The sequence below is a fragment of the Chaetura pelagica genome, unplaced genomic scaffold (genome assembly GCF_000747805.2).
Source record: "Chaetura pelagica isolate M959 unplaced genomic scaffold, ChaPel_1.0 scaffold4, whole genome shotgun sequence".
Lineage (NCBI taxonomy): Eukaryota > Metazoa > Chordata > Aves > Apodiformes > Apodidae > Chaetura > Chaetura pelagica.
The window spans coordinates 31,001-56,020 of record NW_009952882.1 but is presented as its reverse complement, the minus strand read 5'-3'; the positions used below and the strand labels follow the sequence as shown (position 1 = coordinate 56,020).

The 25,020-nt window shown below is 43.5% G+C and overlaps 1 protein-coding gene across 1 annotated transcript in view; it reads right to left on the bottom strand.

The window, feature by feature from the left end:
* Nucleotides 1-2,201: 2,201 nt before the first annotated feature.
* Nucleotides 2,202-25,020, bottom strand: part of LOC104386768 (inositol 1,4,5-trisphosphate receptor type 2-like) — a gene marked incomplete at its 5' end in the record, with an annotated part of 47,763 nt that continues 24,944 nt past the window's right edge. Inside the window, 2 exons of the mRNA XM_009995423.1 lie at nt 2,202-2,707; nt 3,920-4,081. Coding sequence (XP_009993725.1) covers nt 2,621-2,707; nt 3,920-4,081 — 249 coding nt within the window. The remainder of the gene's footprint in view (nt 2,708-3,919; nt 4,082-25,020) is intronic.

Genomic DNA, 25,020 nt, shown 5'->3' with positions numbered 1-25,020 from the left:
TTGTCACCCTCATAGTAAAGAAGTTTTTCCTCATATTTAAATGGAACTTTCTATGTTCCAGCCTGTTGCCCCTCATCCTGTCACTGAAGAGTCTGGCTCCATCCTCCTTGCACACACCCTTTAGATACTTACAGGCATTAGTAAGGTCTCTCCTCAGTCTTCTCTTCTCCAGGCTAAAAAATCCCAGCTCTCTCTGCCTTTCTTTGTAAGAGTGATGCTCCAACCCCTCACTGCCATGTGAGGCTTATGGAAGGGGTTTTCATCACCACAGTGATGCTGGAGCAGAAGCACCAAGACCTCATACACAGCAAGTGAGAATGAAAGGTACACTCTAAGCTTTATTCCTAAAATATCTCAGCTGTTCTTTGAAGACAACTGCTTTTCTGTATTCTGCTTTGACCTAGCAGCCTTCCTGCCATCAGCTCTCCACGCAACAGCCGCATCTGCTCTGGTCGTCTGGTCTTTGGAGTGGAAAAGGTCACTCCAGCCTTGGAAGCAAAGTCACAGCAAACACACAGCATCAAGCAGCTCAAGCCAGCTCCCATTGCCTCCACGCATGCCCTCGGCCTGGGAAGCAGCTGACAACTGCCTGCAGAGAGGCTGCAAGCCCTCCAGCAGTGGAGCTGTAGATAATTTAGTGTCCCACTAAAGCCTTTCATTTGCCTTGTGCCATTCCTGATAACCACCACTTGCTCTTCACCTTAGCACATGGAGGCACAGCGCTGGCTGGATGTGGGAGAAATCCTTACAGGAAAAATAGACCCTAAAGCTGGAAATGGCCACCACCTCTCAGAACCAGGATGCTCTATGGACTAAAGAGCAGTCAACAGGAAGAGATTTTCTTTCTGAAAAATATACAAATCCCTGTTCTACATGCACTACTTTTGAAGTACACAATTAAAGCCAATGGGAAATATTTCAGTGGAGAAGAATCAGACCCTAAAGCACATCTGAATCTCAGCCTCACTGGTACAAACAAGAAATGGCTTCCAAGAGCAGGCTTGAATTTGTGATGGAGAGGGGAAAATGCCTCTTTTTTCCCTTCACTCTAGGGTCTGTTGGTCTGAACCATACCTTAAATAAGATGACTGAATTTCTTCAGGGAAACACTAGAAATAGTGGAGTCAATAATATCTTCACCTTTGATCAAAATGGCTTTTACAACAAAAGTTGCAAGGGGAAAATCGCTGCAAAAATATATTGGTTTAAAAAGTGACTCCACATCATGGACATGCATTTTGAAATGAACCAAGGACAATGAGGTACCCAAAACCTATTGAAAATGAAAGTGAAGTGAGACCACAACTCCTGTTTGTGCCCTCAAAATCTCCTCCTAGAAGACAGAAGAGTCCTCAGGCTCTGTGGAAACCCTGTAACTTTTGTTTTATAGCTATCCCAAGAAATACAGAAACTAGCAGAAACCTGAACAGCTGACTTGGCTGCTGCCTTTTGTAGAGTCTAGAGCTGGAAGGAGCTCCTCTGGCATTACCCCCGTCCCTCCTGCAAGCCCCTAAAAGAGGAAGGGTGTGCAAAAGCAGGCTAAACACATGAGCTTTAGCTCAGAAGGAAGCTGGCAAAATATGGTGCTTATTTACTCAAGTTAACTCCCACTGAGGATGACTTTATAGAAAGTGATGACACCATTAGAGCTACATGCAGAAATGCATTTCTAAGCTTTTTTTAAAAAAATAAAATCTCATATGTACTTCAAACTACAGGTGTATATATATAAAGATATATATATATAATTTTTTTTTTTCCTGAATCCTCCATTGGAACTTGAATTTGAAACACAGTTGAACTCCTCAGTATGTGAAATCTCACGGCCACATTAATCGAGAACATCTGAAGCCAGGATAAAGAAATCGCTTCCAGTTACGTTGTCAGTGTTACGTGCATAACATTCCCACAACTGCAGATCCATTGTGCTCCATGTTATAAATAAGAAATTGCATGGTGACAGCTAAAATTCAAAAGCGTTAATGTTTCTCTTTGCAACTCTATTTTTTTTCTTTTTTTTTCAATCTTTTGAGGCTTCTCCCCTTTCCCTCCTAGTAGAAGTTAGTTGAAGCAACATTATTGCTTACTCAACAGACATTTTTACAGTAATTAAAAAAAAAAACAGTAAATGCCAAGCAAATACAACTAACGTTGCTATTTGGCAAATAAGCCAGAAACGACTTCCATTGACTCTGAAACAGGCTGTTGTAGTTGCATTAATAACCATTTCTCCTTCTGCTCGTCTGGCTTACCCCAGAGCCTCAGGGAGAAGTCTCAAGGCAGCTCTGAGGACGTGGCCAGAGGCTGCCCCAACCTCTGTTGCCCACAGCAGCTCCCACCAAAGCCATCGAGTTGCAGAGCAGAAACACAGCTGAGTCAGGCCCCGTGAGCAAACACAAACGAGCTCCCTTGTCTTTCTCGCATTCTAAGTTGTGGTCCCTTTCAACCATGAAAAACAGCTACAAATTGTTCCCAGAGCTAAACCACTTAACATCTTGGCACTTGGTTGTTTTTAACTTCGTAACAATAGGCACTGTTCACTCCTCTCCATCTCAGTTTTTTATTCTATAATAAAGCAGGAATACTGATGAAAGGCTAGTCACGGCTTCTCCCCGTGGTATCAGGGTGGTGGCATGTGATGATTCACATGGGGTGTGTTTGATCCAAGAAAGCCCAGCCTCTGCTTATTCTTCCTTTGTTCTGTCATCTAAGGTGGAAAGGCAGAGAGAAACGAGTTGAGATTTTTTTTTTTCCCCCGTTTTACTATTATTTAGCAGTCACAGAGCAAGATACATACAAGCACAACACCAGGGAGTGGAATTCTTTCCTTCAGCGTTGAAAACTGCAAGCAAGAGATACCTTTGAAGGGGGAAATCTGTTTCCTGTAAAGTATGGACATTTTATTCTCATTTGTGTATCATTCTTCTTCAGTGACAGGTCTCACAGAGCATTATTTGCACTGCTATCATGTTGTGTAGCCCTGCAGAGGGTCAGCCTTTGCACTTGATGCTGTACAATCACAGAATAAAAAGACAGTCCCAGCCACAGAGAGTTTAAATTTAAGCCAGGAGAAAACAGATTCAGCCAGAGGGGGATGAAAAAAAGCCACCAGGACAATAAGCACGATAAGCAACAGTCTCAGCATATCCAGGCTAAACCTGTGTTGAGTTTTTCACAGGGAAAAGGAGTTTTAAGGAGGGATTTTAAGAAGATAATTAGACAACTCTGTTGATGTCACTGAAGACCCTCCCATAAAGAGAACATAAAGATGCTTTTCTGAAACTGTAATGAGCAAACCAGAGGTGGCCAACGTCTTTAACAAAAGAGGAGCTGGCCTTCTGATCCTGAAGTGAGAGAAAATACTTCAGGTGCTTAAAGGAGCAGGGCTTTAAGGGAGGCCAGCAGTGGGTGCTCCACACAGCAGAGAACAGGGAGCCGTGGGAGGAGCACAAAGATAAGGGTGACACAAGCAAAGCAACAGGCTCGGCAAATTATTTTCACAACAGCACTGTTGATACATCTCCACTGTTGAAAAAGATCCAAGTGTCAGAGTCCAACAGCTTTTCTCCTGATTCCCACCAGTTCACACCGATTTCTGATGCTGTGCCCTTTTTATTGCCAGGTTATGCAGTACCCACGTCTGCAAAGCTCATCATGGCTTCTGCACTTTTCCTTCTGTCCTCACGTACTGGGAGGATTTCATAACTAATTCCCTTTTTCTCCTTACCTGTACTCTGCTGTTGCTAATAGAATACAATTTCATTCCAAAGCCCTATCAGTGTATCCACTCAGAAAGCTTACTGGAGGGAAAGATAAAACCTAAGACAAAAGTCTCTTTCGTAACAGTGTCCTAACTGTGATGAAAGGCAGCATGTTCACCCACACGCCCTCACATTGCTACCCACTGCAGGGCACTCACCTGTTCCTTGAGCTCAGCAAGCTGACTGGAAAGCTGTTTTACCAGGCTCATGGTTGACTCCAGCCTCTCTTGCAGGTTCCTGATTTCATTTTGCTCACTGTCGCCTTCATTGCTAACCAGAGACATGGCTCTCATCCGAGGAAACCAGTCCAAATTCTTCTCCTACATGGATATTAGAAAAATTACTAATGTTAGTAGGGGTCTACGCAGTGCTGCTAAGCTGAGACTAGCAAATGAAATCTCAGAAGGACTTCTACTCAGTGGATGACACACACAGCACGTGAGCTTAAGAAGTAGCAAATTCAGAAAGTATTTTACACAAGCACTTTCACTCTTGGTTCTCCTCAGCTACAAAGAAGGCACCAACTGGAAAATCTTGGTTCCCCACAGCTGCACCTGCATTGCAGTGTGGGCAATGTTGGCACATTCCTCTGTGGCTCTGGCATGCAGAAACACCCACTGGGTCAGCTCTGGGGAGACCTCTCTGGTACATGAGCACCAGGAAAGCCCAAGTGCTCCCCGTGCTTTGCTCTTAAGCGTATGCAGGGACACATTTCCCCACTGTCTCTCTTCAGCTTGGCTGGCCTCCATCTATTTCAGCTGTCCTTGCAGCAATGTCAGCAAGCCAACATCAGGAAAACAAGACAAGCCAAACTCCTCTCTATACCGGCCTGGAGTGTGCCTACTGCAAGGACAGAGGGTCCTTGGATTCAGTTGCCCATAACAGAATGTCTGGGGTCCTGGAAATGGCCTAGGCTTTAAGCATGCTATTCAGATTAGGTAACCGCAAGAACAACCCCATGGCCAAGGGCTAACCTGCTAAGGATCAGGCATGGAATAGCACTGAATTGGGTCTTTCTCTATTCCTGAATTCAGACTATGAATTTAATAATAATAAAAATACTCTGAATAGATTATATGAGTCAGGAGGGTGCTGCCTATCAGCATGAGCCTGAATTTTCTCCATAGCTTGGAGGCACAGATATTTGTGTGCAGTGTAACAGATGGAGGAGATTGAAGGGTGCAAACCTAGGTGACAACCACGTGGCAAGCATCCTGGATTGCCTCAAGGCAAAAGACAAAGGGAACAGGTCCTGTAGCTGGCAATGTGCTACTTCAATGCACCTCTGCTCTCCACCTTCGGGGGAGCGGGAGGATGTGGTTACATCACATGCATGGTGTTTTGCAACAGGCTTCTAGGGACATGTACAGTTGATAACTTCTAAACAGAATTAGTTTCTTCCAGTCTCCTGCACTGGGACTGGCCCTACACAAAAAGCATTATACTGAAAAGGAGGAAAGAAAAGGAGGAAAGGAGTTCTTTCCAGAAGTCCATCTACAAGACTCCTGGCAGGCAAAAGCTGTGCTACTTACGTTGTAAAGTTTTAAATGTATTTAACACTGTAGTCTCAGACTTTGCCTCACCATGGAAAAAGAAAACCCAGTGATGATTCTGCAGCTGGGCAGCCCCGGGCAGCTGTATCTGAGTGGGGTCCACACAATCTGGCCTGGCAGAGCTGCAAGCCTGGGGATGCGTCAAGTGAATACGGCTTCATCGTGCTTCCAGAGAGAGCTGCTTTCAACCATGTAGTGCTCTGCCCTGATCACCAACTCTCCTCCTACAGCAACATGGTTTAGAAACAATCAAGCTAACCCTCTGTAAGCATGAAAGCACAGTATTCATGTTTTCACACTATTTGCATTAGCCCAGTCCCCTCTGTTAGCTTGGGCAAGATTAAATGCAAAGCCGTTACAAATTTGGCTTATTTTCCTCTTTATAACTCAAAACTTCTAATGAGTTTTTGTCTGGCTGTGCAACCTCTGGTACTGCCACTAAGCAGACAATGTTCAGGGAGTAAGACTGTGCCCCTCCACTGCATTCTGCTGCCCAGGGCTCAGTCAGCCGTGTGCACTGGTGGAATGAGGCCTCTTTCCTCGCTGCCCACTTTTGGAGCCTCGTGATCTCATTATGACAATTTACTGTGGTTACGCATTATGCCATTTTCAATGGGTCATAACTCATTCAAATCAAAACCTGTTTTCACCAGCTCTGCTGGTGAGCTCCAAAGGACTGCACGTGACCCTCCCTGCTGGATATTCCCAGCGGACACACAGAGAGGTAGACTCCTATTCCTGCTGCAAGCATTTCTGCTTACAAGACCAGCATTCATTTTCCAGGAGTATGCTCTGATACTTATTTAAAATTTATTTTGGCTAGGATCTAGCACAGAATCCATCACGTGCCTAGTGGCAGGCACAGGTGTACTCATGTACACTAAGCTTAGTTTGTGCACAGTGCCTTTCTGGATCAATGCCTTTTTCTTTTTTTTTTCGAAATGTTTCCCAGCAAATTTGTCTGCCACTACAGGCACAGAAAGTTAATTCAAAGGAGCTACAGCAAACAGAGCTGCACTTGTATCTGCATGGTTCCTGGAAAGCTCTGGTATCTGTACCCAAAGTTGCTTCCCTTGCTCGAAGCACCTGAAGATACCAAAAGCAAGCCAACATGGCCACAGGAGTCAGCTGAGGGGCCAGGAGAACTTTTTGGCAAGGCTCACCATAAAGCCAAAGTTTCTAAAGCCAGGCTGCACAGGGAGAGCAATCTGAGACTCCCTCGTTGCGGTTCTTGTGTCTGCTGAGTGCTGCTGCCAGGATTGTGAAATGCACTTTGCTAGTTTTGTTTTCCTGCCACTCCCTCACTCCTCCAGGACACAAGGCAGAGAATGCTGACTGCCTTATAAAGTTGTTTTTGTGGACTCATCTTCCACCACACTGCAGTGTCCAGAGGAACACCATGCAAATCCATGTGGGTGCCAGCCACCCCAGCTCTGTGGGCTTGCCTCTCCTGAAGGTCCCAGTGTCACCTGCTTCCCTCCTCCATGGTACAACATTTTACTTCCTGGGAAAAGCGATGACCTGGAGCAGGTAAAGACAGGGACAAAGCACACAGCACTTCACCCGCTGTGATACAACGCTGTGGTGCTGATGGCAGCTCTTCAGCTCGAACCCCTCTGAACCACATGCCAGCTCATCTCAGCCACCACAAGCCCCAGAGTCACAGAAGCTCAAAGACAGACTCTGCTCATTTGTGTGTGCCCAGCTTCGCCTTCCCAGCAATGCTCTGATAATCTCTCCCAAGGAAGAAACCCAGCTGTGGTTTAGTTACAGACCAAGAAGATCTAGGCATTTTTTTGCCAAAATGTTGTGAAGGATCAAGCAAGGACTTGATCCAAGCTCTGAAACAAGATGATGGGTTTACATGGACCAGGGACCTCATTAAAATGTGCTACTGGCTTCCATAGCTTCTCAGGGCAGCAAGGAGGCAACAGGTCAAACAGCCAACCACAGTTCTCTCACTTGGTAGCCTCAAGTGCTGTTTTGGGTGCAGGCAGGACTTTGCTTCTTGGTTTTCAACTGCATATACATCTAATGAAATCCAGTCCAGCTGTGTATCTTTATCACGCAAGGTATCACCAAGGTTCAAAATTCAGCACGAAACACGTTCTAGCCTGCCAACCTGTCTTTAAATTAAAAATACTTACCTAGCTTTCACTGATAGTTGCATTATAGTGCACACAGTAAATATACTCCTTTGCTGAACTGCATGCTTTTGACACCCAATATTATCCTATTTTTTCATTGCATTATGAACTGCAGAACTTTATTAAAGGGCAGCATGAAAATGAGCTCTGTGGCACACAGCCCTATTTGCTTGAGTCTATACCACAAACAAACAGCAATTGCTGCTGGGGACAAAAAACTTTGGATCACAAACCTGCCAGGATCCAGAAGGCAAATTGCACAAGGCTCCTCTGCTGAAAATGTTAGTGATCTGTAAGTGTTCACAATGGGGACAGGCACTCTGTAACTGCTCAGCTATGGGAAAGCTATTTTTGCTTCAAGGTAATTGCTTGCCAATTAACTGGAGGTAGTTAACATGTTTGTACAACCCCAAACATTTGTTCTGGGACTTAAATGTTTATGGGCTTGGTCCAGAGTTCACCTTGACCAACTAATACATGTTGAAGCTGTAACATGTAACCTCCTCTATGCTGCAGGTGCGCTCCTGCTTCGCCTTATTTGGCTGATGTGAGGATGGTGTTATCTGTCACACCTTAGCTATTACTCTTAGAAATCCAACCATTTTGCCTAAGATAGCATTCACTCAGACATTCTGAACCCTGTTTGGAACCTAGCAGCAATTTGGATGAGAGAGGTAGGTTGCTGGCAGGGAGCAGGGCAAACCTCTGCAACCAGCTGTCACAGCCAGCAGGTTAGCATGAGGTGCAGTACTTGAGCATAAATGAGCTCACAGAGGGTGAGGTATGTGGATGAGATGCTTTAAAATGAAGTAGCTGCCTGGACACATAATTAATCGCTGAAATGTACCAAAATCTTCTTTCTAAACAAGTGGGGCTGAACCTCAGTATATTGTTACTGTTGCTTCATTCTTGCCCAAGGACTATTCACAGCCCACCCGCAGCAGCCCACCTACGGATCACAGCATCTTCCCGCTCCACACTCCCTCCACAAGCATCATCTGTGCCTCACAGAATTCATAGTTAAATATACATCTGTGTCCAGGGCAGAGAGTCAGCCAGACAGGAAGGCTGCGGGGACAGAAAGGAGCCGCAGCCTCCTCTCTGTCAGTTCAGCTGCAGGAAAAGAGAAAAAAAAAAAAAAAAGGAGGGGGAAAAAAAAAAAAAAAGGAAAGAAGGCAGGTGGGGCTGGCCAAAACGCTGCTGGCCAAAGAGACTGCACACAAGCAGAGCAGACATTTCATGTGGTGATCCAGCATGCTCGCTCCCTCTGTCTCCCCCTTGGCTGGCAGGACTCCAATGGGAATCACAGCTCTCCCAGGGTCAACACCTCTCTGCAAGGTACCCTGGGTACACGTAGCCGCAAGGTGCCAGTGGTGAGGGCACAAGCCTGGGAAATCACAGGGCTTAGAGGATTTGCTACAAGGCATTTTCTGAGAAACCTCAAACCCTTCTGCTCAGAGAGGCATGCTCAGAGCAAAAGTCTGCATTTGCCTCCTGGAGTTTTCTATGCAACCTTCTCTCTCCCTTCTGTGGGCTTCCCAGGGGCAGTGCAGAGCTACAGGCTAAGTCCTCCCTTCGGTAAAACATCGCTATTTTTCTGACCTTGGTCGCTCCAGTTGAGCATGGATGGAGAAAAGACTGAAGAAATTTGTTTAGAGTTTCTGTACTTCGTACAAAGTCTCTCTTGAGCCATCCCTGTCCTGTTGGCAGAGCCAACTGGCTTCAATCGAGCTCTCACGCTGAGCTGAATCCATGCCTTCCAAGTAATTGGCAGAGAGATGTTTCTTTAGGAGGTGCTGGTTTCAGAGGCTAGCAGCAAGATGGATCAGCTGCAACCAGCAGGAACGACAGGGCTGAGCCTTTAAAAAATAGATTACTAGATAACAATGAGAGAAAATAGGTCAAAGAGTAGGACAAGGGGGATGAAGTAGAGGAGCAAAGGCAGCCTGATGCACACATTCTGCTGGTGCCACTGCCACAGGCTCAGAATGGCACGGCACTGTCAGCTGCACCGGACTTTCATTTCTCCAGCAGACTCCAAAGCAGTGACTTTTAGCCCTTTCTACCCCATGACCCCTTGTTGCAACATGAAAACAAGCCATTTCAGGACTTCCCTCCTATCTATTCAAAGAGCAGTGAGGACTGCTCATGACTCCTCCTGGGTTGTGACCTCCCCAGCTGCACGCATCAGCGCAGGAGACAGGTCTTGGCGGCCTCCAAGCCCACCGATCCCCCGTCTGGCACAGATCGTTTGCTGCTTGGTGACTCACTGAGGCAAGCGAGACGCCCATCAGGAGGGTTGCTACCTAATAACCAGGGAAAGCGCATGCTTAAAGCCCTCTGAGCTCCTCCATTAGGTGGCTGCTGAAGGGTGCAGAGGAGTGTAGACATTGCCATGAAGGTTTGCTACCGGCACCTCGGTGTGCTGAGCCGGGCAATTCATGCTATTGCACCCTGCAATGAACTGCAACCACCCTGGCAGGCTGGAAAAAGCCTCCTACAGCTTTAGAGATTGTAGCCTCCCAAGTGCCCATTGGGGTGGCAAATCCCTGCTGCACCAGCATCAAGGGGAGCAGATCACAGCTTCACCCTCCGCTGCTCAGTTGTGCCCTAGAACCCTTGTCTCAGCATGAAGGCAAACAAACCCTCAGCATTGCTGCTCTTCAGCAGGCAGCTCGTGTCCTTTCAGGCATGAGAACGAACAGGCTGTTCACTCCCCTTTTTTGAGCCAGCACCTTGAATAAATACTTCAGCGCAGGGTACAAAGAGATCTATTTACTGAGAAATTATCCTGTATGTCTGAAATGAAAATAAGTCCATCCATTCCCTTCCCAGATCCATTGCCTATATAAGCAGAGTGATCAGTCCAAACAACATTTCAAAAGCTATTCTTTTTCTGCCTAGGGACAGAGTCTGGTCCTAAAAGCCTGTAGTTACACAGCTCCTATAGCCACCTTAAAAAAGGATTTTAAAGATTTAAACTATCTTGTGCTTTAGATGACACAGGGCAATAACCACTTGGTGATTTGATCACAGACAATAATAATTTAGTTCGGTGCATGATTCAGCTAATCCACAATTTGATAAACATTCATCCTAAACTACAAACCCAAATAGCTTTCTGCAAATCCTGTTTGTCACTTTAATGTTAAGGCTGTATTTGATAAGCAATCAGTGCTGCACAAGAACACAGGGAGGGAAATTAGGAATTGTTATGCATCTATATGCATCCACAACAGTAATTCAAGGAAAATATAAATAAACCTTGGCAATTACAGCTAAATCTTTATGCAACAAGAAAACTCATAGATCTGTCTGGGTCTATACTGCATTGATACATGCTACAACTTCCATAAGCCATGCAAAAACATAGAAATCTGTTTCCCCTTGAAAGAAGGTTGGAACCATAACACAGACCCAGAGTCTCCTTTAGCAGCATCATTGATACATTTACTTTCATTTTAACTTGACTGAACGTTTTTGAGGGCTGCAAAAGAATCTATCACTGTAATTCTGAATAATTGTGAGTTCTTCAAGACTGATATCCAGGCCAGTCAGTTATAAATGTCTTGGTCTTTCAGCATTAGCATTCCTGTTTTGTGATATCCCTGCAAAAATCATGGTGAAGAATGATAATAAACCTCAAATTGCAGAGAGTTTTCTCTGATGTGGTATGTGGCAGTTGTCATACTCCGCTTGAAACTTTGTAAAGGATCCTGCTCTTCCAAGAATGAATATCCCAAAAATTCTGCTTATCAAGCATATACCTCCAAGAGGTGGAAAAGATCAGGAAATAACTGTTTATGGTTGAAACTATAAGTCCTAATGTGATCCAGTACCATTGCTGTGGGCAAAACCATATGCAAATGGTAAGTAAAGGAGTTGAGGGAAGCAATCCTGCTTCAGCCCCGAGCAACTTAACCCCAGAAGGTGGAAAGCAGGCACCAAACTAAGCAGCCTTTGTTACCAGTGCACCCAGACTGCACCTTCCAGCTACCCTCCAGGTGGGAACCTGGAGACTCACAAGTGCGCAGGGACCACAGCTGGCCAGGGACTGACAAGACTATGGGGCAACTTCCATGTGCTTTCAGGGCCTCAGTTTGTATCCCACCCCAGCACCACTCTCCTTGAAGCTGTGTTTGCTTCTCCTGTCTTCCCTTCCCTGCAACAGATGTTCATTTCTCAACTGTTGCTTTCTTCTGCTGTTTCAACCGTTCTCTGCCACCTTATCTCTGTCGTAATCCTGAGAATTTATATTCTCCCCTGCAGATCTTCAAGAATCCCAACAGTACTATCTGAAGCTAGGATTTGCTGCTTAATATTTGTGCCCTTACAATAGATATAATTATAGATTTGTGCAAAATATGAGTTTATTTTCCTACATTCTTATGTTTTTATGTTGCTAGTGGTTACGGGACATACTTTAGGAAAAACACTTCAGATTATTCATTTAAAATAATTAAATTATTTCTGATATAATCCCTGGATCTTGTGCATAATGAAACAACATCTGGTACAGAGATTAGAAAATAAATGTTCTTGGCTTATTTTTTTTTTTCTTTTGTTAAACAGATGTTGTTGATACAAAACTCAGAAGTGTAAATCATAGCCTGCATGTGGACATAGACTGTCACTACCAAGCAGAAATTTACTGTGGCTAGATAGAGATTTGAAACAGCAATGAATCACTGGCTTACTAACTTTATTCACGTGGGTATGGTTTCAATATTCTGACATTAAGTGCACACATGTCCTTAAAAAAAAAAGAACCTTCTAATGGCAGCATGGGAGGCTCTGGTTCAGCTCCAGCTGTCTCAGTGGGGGGAGCACATTCTCATGCAATGGCAGCCTCTGTGCAGAGGCACCTGGCAGTTCTCTGTCTCCTCCTTCACAGCTCATGGTGCTGCTGCTGCTGAATCCCGCAGGCTCGGAGCAGCTCCTCTTCCTGTAGCACCAGGTAGGGCAGCCCTGGCACAGGAGAGAGGGGCTGAGCTGCCCATGCAGCTCCACCACATGCCCACAGCTCTAACCTATCTCTCCCTCTCCTTGCAAATCGTTCCAGCACATTCACTGTCTGTTTGCCGGCCTGGCTCATGCCTAGCTGAAGGGTAATTCCTGCTTCCCGTTGACCATGTTTAAAGGGAAGAGAATTATAGTGCTTCTCCAGCCTCTGGCCATTCCTATCAAACCGCCTGCACGAGCACAATGAAGCCCCCCTTCTCCTGCTCTTCCTTTAATATTGATTTTCTTTTGCAAAACACGCTGGCAGGCGCACTCCAGATACTGAGCTCCAGACAAAAGCCAACTGCACCAATCCCACTGCAATGTAAATATAACCTACAGTATCCTGCCACTGCTGGGGACAGACGTGACATCTGCTCTTCAGAGATACACTTACCATTCAGGTAAGCATACAGGCACTTTTGAGCCTTTTTTTTTGTCAAGAAAAGTGCTGATTTGATCCAGTGGATCAGGGTCTAACTCCATGGTTAAACTCCAAACCGTGACCTCTGTATCTTTTGTAGAACAGGATTCAGGCACATCCTTGATAAAATTTATGTGGTTTTTTTCACATTTAGCGTTACATCTCTGGCCCTGTCACCTTGTATTTTGAAAGTACCGTCCATTTCCTAGCTTTAGCTTCAGTTTGGTGTAACAGAATCTTTAGGAAATACAAAGACTCAGCTGGAGACTCGTTTTTCAGAGGCTCAGGACTTGACCTTGTTCTCAGCTTTCCACAGGCAGAGCTCTGCTGATTGCAGCATGATTGTTCTGGTTTAGGATACTGCCAGAGTAGAGGCATTTTGAATCCTGATCTGAATGTTCCTGCTTTGGGCCCATTTTGACTCTGATGTATTTATCACATGGTGCAGTACAAAAGGACAATTTGAAGAACAACATTTTTCTGTTAAAATTAATAAGAATTATTACCTATCACCAACGGGCCGCACGGTTTTTTTAAGCACAGAATCACAGAATGTTAGGGGTTGGAAGGGACCTCTGGAGATCCTCAAGTCCAACTCCCCTGCCAGAGCAGGACCAAATCTAGGGCAGGTCACTCAGAAATGTTTCCAGATGGGTCTTGAAAGACTCCAGAGAAGGGGACTCCACAACCTGTCTGGGCAGCCTGTTCCAGTCTCTGTAACCCTTACAGTAAAGAAGTTCTTCCCCACATGGAGGTGGAACTTCCTGTGCTCTAGCTTGAATCCACTGCCACTCATCCTATCACAGGGAACAAGTGAAAAGAGGTTGTCCCTTCCTTGTTGACATCCAGCCCTCATGTATTTATACACATTAAATAGATCCCCCCTCAGTCTTCTCCTCTGCAGACTGAAAAGCCCCAGGTGTCTCAGCCTTTCCTCATAAGGCAGGTGTTCCAGTCCCTTAACCGTACACCATACATATATTCCAGTATCAGTCAGAGGAGAGGAAAAAGATCTAGGTTTCTCTTCAAAGCAATGGCCACCTGTCAGCCTTATAGGCCTGAACACTAACAGCCTGCTCTCAAATTGCTTGCTCTGCTCAAATGCTTGCCCATGGGTTTTGTACATTCTTCTGCATGGGGAGTCCAACTCCTTGCCCATGCAGACAGGATGGCCAAGGAGAGGCCCCTTGGAAGATCATGCTGTAAGACAGATACCACAAGGTGCCACCTGCCTACTGGGAAGAAAGAAGCACTTTTATTCCCTCTGGGAAACTGATGGAAACCAGCAAAGCCAGGCCAAGGTGAAAAAGCCTCAAGGTGAAATGTCTGTTCGTGCAGGCTCGTGTTTACTGTGAGCTGTTCACAGAGGCTGCAAGCACAGATCAATACAAGAAAAAAACACCACAGTACTTTGGGAACCTTTATTTGCCTATGCTATGTTTTTATTTAGTGCTCTTGCTCACATTGCTAGGAAAATACTGAAATGGATCCTCTGTACAGATCTGCTTTTTCTTTTTCCTTTTCTTTTTTCAGCCCAGTATTTAAATATGGTTTGCTCTGTTCAATTCAAATGCATTTTCTCTTGAGAACAAGCAGATGATCAGTTTCACTAACCCAGAGTTACAATTTTCAGTCAGCAGCACCCAGCAAAATGAAAAACAGAGACAAAATATTTTAATCACATGTGTATAAAATACACAGGATTCATTAAATATGATTTAAAGTTGCCTGTTTGTTTTGAAGACTCTTTAAAGCTCCTACTACCCAAAACTCACAGAAGCGTAATGTGATTCCTGATCTATTGAATTTTGTAGGATGGCTGTAGTGGGCTCCATTATATATAAATTGGATGCAGCCAATTTACAATCTCTGAAATATACTTTTATCTCAAAATACCCTATGAGGCAATTGTGCAAAGTACTTTATCAGGGATTGTTGTTGGTAATATTGCAAGATTTCATGATGTAAAAAATACATCAATGTCATTTAAATTGAACAAAATGGTTCCCCCTTTTTTTTTCCTGTAGAACATTTTTAACCATCTTCTCAACAAATTTGTTCAATAAATACTTTATGAAACAAACATTTTGCACTTTGTCCCACAGATACAATTTGCCAACCTGATTGATTTCCTTCTCTGCAACTAATCTGATTTCTTTAGGCTATATATCTTCTCTTTTATTAAAGATGATGCAATCTTAGCTTTTTATCATACACACATCCACTACACTAAAAAGAGAGAAGAATCCCTGAACTGGCCTTGCAACCAAATAGGAAAACCTGACACAAATCTCATAAAGCTGATTCCGAAAGATAAATGGCACAATGAGACCAAAGCTATACAAACTGAGAAACTTACCCATGTAGAGTAATACAGGCCAGTGGATTTTTCTTCACATGACAGATAAAGAAAAGAAGTAACTTCATCATATCTATAACACCTTGTAAGATACTAATGTTGCACCCAACTCCCCCAAATCTTGCTGTCTCTGAACTCTGAGAACTCGGTACCAGAACTGCATTTTTGAAGCCTTCGCCTGGGTTACCTCTTGTAGAATCTCACCACTAAGTTCTGAGTCAACCAAAGTTATGCTTATTTACCTTTAAACGGTGTTCTGGTAAGGCAACAACCTCAAACTCATCTCCCTGTTCTTTTACTAATTGCCCTTAGGTCTTTGGGCAAACCCATAGTCCTTCTTTTCCTCAGCATTTGCAGTTATCTGCCTTAGCTGTGGACAATTTGAGAGTTTCTTTCCCATTCAAGAAGCCAGAATCTTAGCACCACTGCAGTACAAAGAACAGTAATTGTTTTCAAATGTTGCAGTAATATTCTCAGACAGCACTGAAGTGTTTTGTGTTTGCTGCTTCTCCCACAATACAAGATCAAATGAATTCAGTTTACACGCTTTGGGATCTGCTCATCACATCGTTCGTTCCTCTGTGGCTCAACTTCTTATCTGTGACCCCAGTTTGGGTCCAGTTTTCATCAGGCAAAGCCATACACAGCCAGTCCCAGGAGAATCAAGTCCTGTTACTGCCAGGATTTGAAGCACAACAGTAGGTGCCTATCCAGTGCCTTGGAGAGCCTTTTCTGTCATTTGAAATCACAGAATAAAGGTCTGCCCACACACAGATCCATCTCAGGCCACATGCTTCTTTAACAAAGGGATAAAAGATGGCTTTTGCAAGCTGCCTGGAAAGTTAACAGCTCTAGTCTCTGGCAGGTCAAGGCGGGAGTGGATTCCAGCAGGGAACCGCAGCCTGTGTCCTGCCAGCAGCACTGCTCGGCTTGAGGGCACTCCAGCTGGAACACCTCCACTCCATGTTCGTGGGGATGTGCAAGTTTCAAGGAACACAGCCTCATGTCCAGACCCCTCCTTGAGTTTTTAAGGCCAGCAGCAAACAAACAAACAGGAACCCAACTTGGCTCATTTATTTTAATTTACAAATTGAATGAATTGAAGTTGGAAGGCGGACAAGGAGGCTGTGACTACAGTGTATGGTCAAGGCAGAAGCCACATCTAGGGCAAAAACAGTCTTCAAAGCCTAAATACTGGTCAACAGACAGGTGGCCAGATCATTCAAACACAGGAAATTAAGCTAACCATACAACTGAGCCACAATACCACAGGGTCCAAAAAGACCAGTGTTGGGTAGTATCAAACAATTGATTCCAGACCTCAGGGGAAAAATAACCCCAGATCTTAATGAATGTACTTTTTGGGAGCTTTAGGCTCCACTGTGTAACTTGCAATTACAATACAGCTTTTTATTCAGAAGTGACTTCAAAGAAAAGGAAGGCAGGGTTGCACTCATGCATGCTGGGACCTGTCTCTACAGGAATTAAGAAGACTGGGAGAGGCTGAGCACGGAGGCAGCAGAGACAAGAGCACCATGTAAAGGCATAGCCATTCCCTCCCCAGCTCAGCTGGGGGAGGTGAAGGTTACCACCAGGCCCATCTGCCTGTGCTGCAGCACCTGCCTTTGCTAGTAATCTTTCTCCCATTCCAGCTAATGGCATCACTTCTAAGGAGCCAGGATCAGAACACTGGTTTCCCATTCAAGCAGCAACAGGATAATGAATTTTGCCTGTCTGGAAAGAATGTATATAAACTTCAAGCCACTAAAACCTCAAGCTTTTAAAATGAGGCACCAAATTAAGCTCACCTTTCCTTTTATTTACCCAGACCTCACACATCACCTAGCCAAGCAGACCAACTAAATAATTTATGGCAGACCAAGGAACTCATGCCTGGGAGATGCAGAGCCCTTGAAGTAGAAAAGAAGATGCTCAGCTCTCTTGAAGAACAGGAGCTTTTTGCAAAGATGCAAAGTCCTCATGTGATGCTAACTTTTCATGCTCTGAGCAACACACAAATGAGCAGGAAATCAGCTAATTAAGCAACTTACTGTAATTGCTTATTTTATGAAGTGGAGAAGGAGGTGTTCAGCTCTTCCATAAGGTAATAATGTAGAGGGAAAAGTGTACAGAGAAGCAAAACCAGCAACTTACAGAAATGAATGTTATTTTTGAACAAGAGGAAAATCAACAATAGAGAAATAATTCAATACCTAGCAGAAGGAAAAGCAACAATGCCTCAATACATTCTATAAAGGTAAAACTGGACTGGATAACATTTGAGTATATGAGAAGAGAGGGACCTCCCCTCATATACCCAAGCAATGGTTGAAGATGTGTGAGGCACAGTAACAGCTCTATTTTAGTGCCACTGTATCACCCCTTGATAACTCTAAGATCCCCTGTGAATTTGAGGTAGGCCTTGGTGCAGAAAAATTACTTTGTCTGAGACCTGGTGCACCTAAGCTGAAGCTCTTAGCTTTCCAGTGGGCCTGTGTCCATGTGGAAGGCTACAGAGAGCTGTGTGCTTGCTTGCTCTTCTATTCTGAGCACAACAAGAACAAAAAAAGGGAGCAGTAAATCATCTGTTTAGGCATACTTCTTTAATTGCTTATTTTATGAAAACCCAACTGCAGACAAAAACAACGTTGTATTTCCTAGGAAATTAGCCTGTCAGAGAGACCTCAGATCTTATTTAGCACCCAGCTTTTGTGCTCTTGGCATTACTGCCATGGTAAGTAATTACTCATAATGTGACATGCATCATATCAGTCTTTTAAAAGTAATTAAGAAAAAATTGCATAGCTTAATGATATGTACATACATCTCATCCTTGCAAGTTTTGCTTTGATAACATCTGCTAATATTTGGCAGAAGTCTAGTTTTAAAAAGGAAAATAAATTATTCCTAACAATGGGAGCATTATTAGCTTCCCAAAAAGTAATAACCTCTATGCCCCACTCCAGCAGAGCATTGTGTGCACAAGTCCTGTAAGCATATTCAAGCCTGTGAGTTGCTAGATCAGAAACTTCCTGTTGAACCAAAATTTATGGTAATGAAGAAACCTTAAAAATACAGTTTATTTATAGTGAGACAGTTTAAGAACCGCAACTCACCATCCCTGGCAGATTTAGCTGCAGCAGTTGAAGGGGTCACCCCTATCAGCTCTGTGCCCTTTCTCTCTGTTGATTTTATCCTACCTATAAAGAGGCAACAGAATCAGTAATCTGTTCTCTCCTCAACCAGTGCAGTTCAGACTGGCGTGACTTCAATGGCCATCAATTTTCACATTAGTACTCTCTGCTGTGAACTGCAGAAGCTCAGGAGCGAACTAACACAGTGAACTCCTCCTCCCCACTCTGCTATTGTTGTGGTTAATTGCAACAGAAGGATATGGTGGACATCTGGAGTAGGAAACTTCTTAAATTGTCTAGGATGAATCACCAGAGTGCATGTGAAAAACACCCGGAGTGTCTTCCTGACAACCAAAGTGTCCCTTCTGCAGCATTCATGTTACTTTGGATTGACATTTCCGTCATTCTCTCTACCTGTATTGTGTTTAGCAACCCTTGGATCTAGGATGTAGAGACTTGAGATAAAAATTAGCAGAGAAAACTTTTACCTCTGAAATTAAAAAATATGATAGAAAAAAAAATAGAAAAATGCTGGGTGTCAGGACTACTGTTCTACTTCAAGGAAGCTGTGTTTTAAGAGGTGAGGTCAACAGCCCTCCTAGTACAGATTATTTTCTTACATTCTTTGACAAAAAACTGACAGCAGTAAAGAACAGCTTGTTTCACAAACCCTGCTCCTCCTCACCTGCCTGCTGTCAACGTCCTCTTCCCCTTTCCTTATGGCACTTTTTCACTGCCCTCACCTCGCCTGACTGTGTTACCTTTGGCCCTGCATCCTCTAGAGCCAGGGTTCCCTGTTGTTTGCTCAGGGATGGCCACTGATTGTGCTGCATATCGGGCTGGGGGTGCGGACCAGGATCTGGCATCAGAGAACTTACTTTCTGTTCACTAACCAAAGCTGGGACAAACTCTGACTGCCCCAAGGTGTGCAAGGACAGTCAGCCAGGCTCTTGACCCACAGCTGTCAGGCTCTGCAGGCTTTGCCTAACTCATGCTTTTGCTGTTTTGACAAGTCAGCCACTTCTGCTGAGGTTGGCTAAAATGGAAAAAAAATAAATCCCTCTGCAGACCAGACACGGGTGTGCCAGGGGGACTGTACGCAAGCAACTCCAGCTCCAGGAGGGAGCCTGTCCCCTGTCCCTACTGCTATGCTGGTGGATCAAAGCCACCTGGAGCCACTCTGGCCAGGACCTTGCAACATCACTGCTGAGACCTGAAGCTGGGGAGCAGCTATGTGCTGCCATGGTTCACATCACACCTCTGCTCCTGGGGCGGGAGCCTGGCAAAACAAAGAGCAGCGAGGCAGGAGAGAAAGATGCCAAGGGAAAAGTGCTTGCACTGCCCAGCACACAGCATGGGCAGAATGACAACTATTGTGAGGCTTCTCAGTGGCTCATTTGGCATTATTTCCAGTGCTGCTTTTGAATTTCATACCCACTTCTGGGTATCTAGTAGAAAAAGAAGGCAAAAAGATGGGTTGGAGGTAGGAAGAACAGAGACAACAGCACCAGCTCAAGAGAGCACTAAACTCAGATCAATTTTCAAACTTCAGTATTAAAAAAACAACAACAAAGCAATGAGAATTTTTCAAAATGGGGAATGCAATTTTCCTCCTGACATGGAAATGGCCATAATATTTGGTAAAAACTTCTTTCACGTAATAATTTAAAAAATATTAATAAAAGCTGAAATCTTAAAAATATTTCAAATTAAGTAGTTACAATATTTTGCCACATTACCAATGACAGGTCATTGCTTTGACACAAAAGTGCTTTTAAAATAACTGAATAAGAAAATCACTGTTCAGAATTTCAGGGTGGTGTTGCTCAACCTGTCTCTTCCACTTTACCCTCATGAAGTTGATGGGAATTTTGCTTTTGTTTTCAGTGAAGATGTTGGGATCCTGAGTAGCCTGAAGAGAGACTTAAGATTAGGAATTTTCCTTTCAGGAGCAATATATTTACAGATGAAACAAGATGTAAAGGAATACTTTTAAGATACTATCATAGTATAAAAGGCTCATGGTTCCAATTACCACAAGACAGGAGAACAGAACCTTTAATTTCCCACCAAAGATTGCCCTGCTTTAGGGAGATGGTCTAACACACGGCAGTATCCTTTAGTCTTATAAACATAGGCTGGTTTTAGAGCAGTTTTCAGCTGATTGAGGAGTTATGTAATTGCACCAATTACATCCAATTACATAATTAGAGTAAATAAGTAATAATATAATTAGGTGCTGTAATTACGTAGTTATGACAGGTAGCACTAATGCTGATAAAATCCATTATGAAACTTGCTAAGAACTGTGGCCAGGGCACGCGAGAACAAAACTTTTAGGGCTTCGTTTGCTGAAGTCTGTCATTCTTCCAATGGATAAATAATTAATTTAATTACTGTGCCAATAGCCTTTTATTTCTGCAAATGAATGGAGGCACAAATCATAGGCTATTTCATATCTCTCTGTGTTGCTGCAAAAAATCCAGTAACTAATCATCGACATTTTGTTCCTCCATTTATCTATTTGCAGCTACCAAACCTTAGGTGAAATCTGCATGTACAAATTGCACCTCTGAAAAGAGAAGTCTAAAAATTTGGATGCTAACCTTCACTGTTCCAGTTACTGTATTAAACTGTCTCCTTTGATAAATAGACACAAGAACCATTCGAAGATTGCTGTATCTATGTAATACACGTTATGGGCAGTTCTATGCCTTTGCTAGGGTGGTATTTCTGGTAAATGGGTCAGATAAGAAGTTTTTTTCTGCAGGAATGAAAATTCAATAAGGAAATAATTCATGCAGGTTCTCAGTGCAAATGCAAGGCATGTAGTCAGCTTTTCAAAGTTTCTGTCTTTTTGGATATTGTGTAATACCTGACTTCATAAAAGAGGCCTGGATAACAAACAAATAATAAAACCTACTGGCCTGATTAAATATTCATTAATATTTCACCTGATAACTGATATAAGATAGTGTGCAAAAAGAATGGGCATCACTGGAAGATCTGAAGTGCTTTGTTCCCACCAACATCTCCATAAAGTAACTGTCTGAAAAACTAGAGGTGTATAAACTGTGTGTTGTTTTACAATACATTTCATGCTTGATGGTTTTTTTCTAAAAAGAAAAAGAAGAAAAGAATACTGTGCTTTATGAAAGCTGGCTATCTACTGATTACTTCTGTCACTGTTCAGAGCAATATGCTAAGCACTGAAGCAAATACAGAGCTACTGGGAAAAATCAAAACCACAGGGAACATTAGGAGTTTGCAGACGATGTCCACAGACCAGAAGAAGAAAGCAAGGTCTGCTCCTAGGTCTTCTGAGGCCACAGACATGCAAGATAATGGGAATTCCTTGAAAAAAGCCACCCCTGGAATGGAAACACAGGTAAATGTGGAAACCTGCAAAAATATTGCCATTGAGTGAGGGATGTGTACATCACCTACAAGTTTCTCTCCCCCTCTTCAGCTGGAAAACTGGGAAAGTGAAGTTAGATGTGTAAATAATTCCCTTCCCTTTTGGAACTCAGCCTTTCAAATAATATTCCAAAACAAGAGAACCCTAGTATTCTGGGTTGTTTCCACTTGTGCCAGGAGCAAGCCTTCAAACCAGATGCTTCACTGTTTGCTGGACAAATGATACATAAAAAAGACTGACAGACACAGTCAAATTTTGGGGTCCTGATGTGTCTAGGCAATGGAGAAAAGAGACCATCAGAAACTGTGGACATTTTCCTTGGTGATTAGTTAATGCTGATAAGCACACTCCAATGCTACTTTTTCAATACTTTGCAAGACATTAGTAGACAAGTATAATTGGTTCCTAACTACAGTTGTAGGGATAGTGAGGATGATACTTGGAACTAAACTCTACTTTCTATTAAAGAAGTTACTGCAGCATATTCTAAAATCCTGATCTATGTGTAAGGATGGATCTGAGCCTTGAAGATTGGATTTGGGTAGAAATTCTCTCTAAGTAATCTGGCTGTGAAAACACAGAATTTGAGTTTGTTCCATTAAAGCTACAGAAGCAACCATGAAAGGCATACCTAATCATAACAAAAACAATTAGAGAGCTAAGATAGCTTTTTCAGGAGTATGATTCATGGAGCTTTTTCAGCCATATTCTGTATTACCTGAAATACATCTCATTCCACTTTGTCCCTTCCAAAGAGGTCTTAAGACTGCACTGTTCTTCCAGTCACCCTGTAAGTACTTGTTGCATTCCCATACACCCCCAGTGAGCCTCATTCAGCAATGAGTCAGTTCCACTGGCAAGCCCCAGTTGCCTTGTGAAAGGTTAATTAGAAGTCTGTCTTTCTTGTGCCAGGATCCTAATCAGAATTTGGTCTCTTACCAGGGACTTGGTCACCTCTCCCAGCATCACAAGAACGGTCGCTCAGCTTTCAGTTTATCACAGAGTCTGAATCAGCTTCTCTTTTTGTCTTCAGGACAAAAAACATACCTCAGGTTTAATTTCTGCATGGAGTGTAGTACATCTCACATGCTACACTCATTACTGCTGTGTTTGAAACACACCCAAGGTGTATACTACATCATCTCATGCTGCTGACAGCTGCAAAGCTACAACTGAGTGTTTTCCTTTTGACTCTTCTTTTGGTCGAAAAGCAAAGCTGTTTATCTTAATCTCTTCTTTCAGTTGAATATCATACTTCCAGAATACCTCACTCTTCCAGTCAGATTATATTCCTTGTTCCATGTGGTAGACAGTAATCTCTCTGGCTCCAAGAGAGAGTCCTTTTTTTGTTCACTTAAGCAGTTCCAAGTACTTCTGCCACACAGCACTAGTATTTCTGCAACACACCTTTCCTAGATTTTGTACTATGGAATTTAAACTGCACAAATATACAATTACTAATCCCACACTTGTAGTCTGTTCAAACATTTGCTTCACTTTTTTTTCCCCTGCTTCCCCATTCCCTCTTCCATTCCATGTAAGCTTTACACTTCTAGGGTCCATATGTACCTCTCCTACGATGCAGAACAACCATTAACTTTCTATGTAACCATGGAAAAAATAAGCCTTCCTTCAGAGGTTTTAAGAATCCCAAAATCTGGGTTGCTACTATCCACTTCAACTGCCAGTGTTCTGCCACAGAGGAACAGGGACTTTGAGAAATCAGTTCAGTGCTTGAGGTCACGTATGTTTTGGTGCTTTTCTGTTAATACTTTAGATAGTCAAGAGTTCCCACCATGCGTGTAAGTGTAAAATACATTAGTGAATTACATCAGAGAAGTCAAACCACGGCTGCCACAGGATGAATACGCTTACTATATTAACGCATCCCTTGGAATGAAACATTAATACTTAAGATACACACTAGCAAATTTTAAAATCATACAAACACTGCAGCGAGATGAAGAGAAGTAGAGAAGGAATCAACGTATGAGACAAGACCTGGAGTCTGGAGATGTTATCAACTCTATGAATTCATGTGAGCCTCTGAAATAAACTAAAATATTTTCATGTGTAACAGGAAAACTTGCCACTACCAATGATCTCTTGGAATGGAACAGAGGGTGCAAACATTTATTTCAGTTTTTCTGTCTTGCTCATCATACTGCAGAGGTGTAGATCCCTTACAGCCCGGCAGCATAAATGCCTTGAGCTGGGCCACGGGACTGGTGGTTCAAATTTTCCACAGACATGGGCTGTTCCTCTGTACCCTTGAACTTGCCACACCACGTTCCCATGTAGTGGCAATAGCACTTACAAAGCTCCATTTCATGGCAGCATTCAGGCATGCCCCCCATGTCTAAACACAAGCAACACTAATGCAAGTTCTTCAAGATAAGCTCAGCATAAGCACTGTGCAGTGGGTGGGAATCATCTCCTCTAACTCTAGCCAGCTCCCAATTAGGCTTCTTGTCTAAACTAATAATTTAGGCTCTCAATGGAGTGAGAAATGCAATGCCAGGGTGAGTCACCTCTGCTATCCTAGACACCTGTTTAAGGCAGGATAAATAACCTAGCTTTAGGCACTGACAGGGCAGGGAGCTGGGATTGAGTTAAACCAGGTGTCTGACTTGAAGGCAGCTGAAGTTAAAGGAGAAGAATCTTCCCCTTGGCTAAACTGAGGACTAGAAGAGAAACCAGCCCTTCACTGGTCAGGTTGGGTAGTATGCATAATCAGAGAATTACTGAGCAGATACTCTCACTAATGAATGTGGCTCCAGAATGCATGAACAGTGAAGTCTCGTGTGCATTTGGTTACACCCTTCCCTGGGATTCAGACATACGGCAGCTCTGCAACCATGGACCCTGAGCAGTGCAATAACTGCCCAGAAGTCCATAGGAAGAAAATGTTGCACCAGAATATCTAAACAAAAATGAAGCCCCAGAGAGACAGCCTTGATGATCCACCCCTCTCTCCTACCAGAAAGAACCCTCTTTGGTAGCAGGCTGGAAATTAAATGTCATCAAACGTCTCTCTGCCCCACTGTCATCAAATTTCTCTCTCTCAATCCAAGTCATACTCTCACTGCTTCATGAGGCAGTTTCTGTAGCTCTTCAATTCCCTGCAGCAGCTCCTCTTGGTCTTTTCAATAGCTTCTTCAGAGCAGTCATAGGAGAAAAGCGCTGGCCCTCAACACTGACCCTGTGTCTCGCTGTTCAGCAG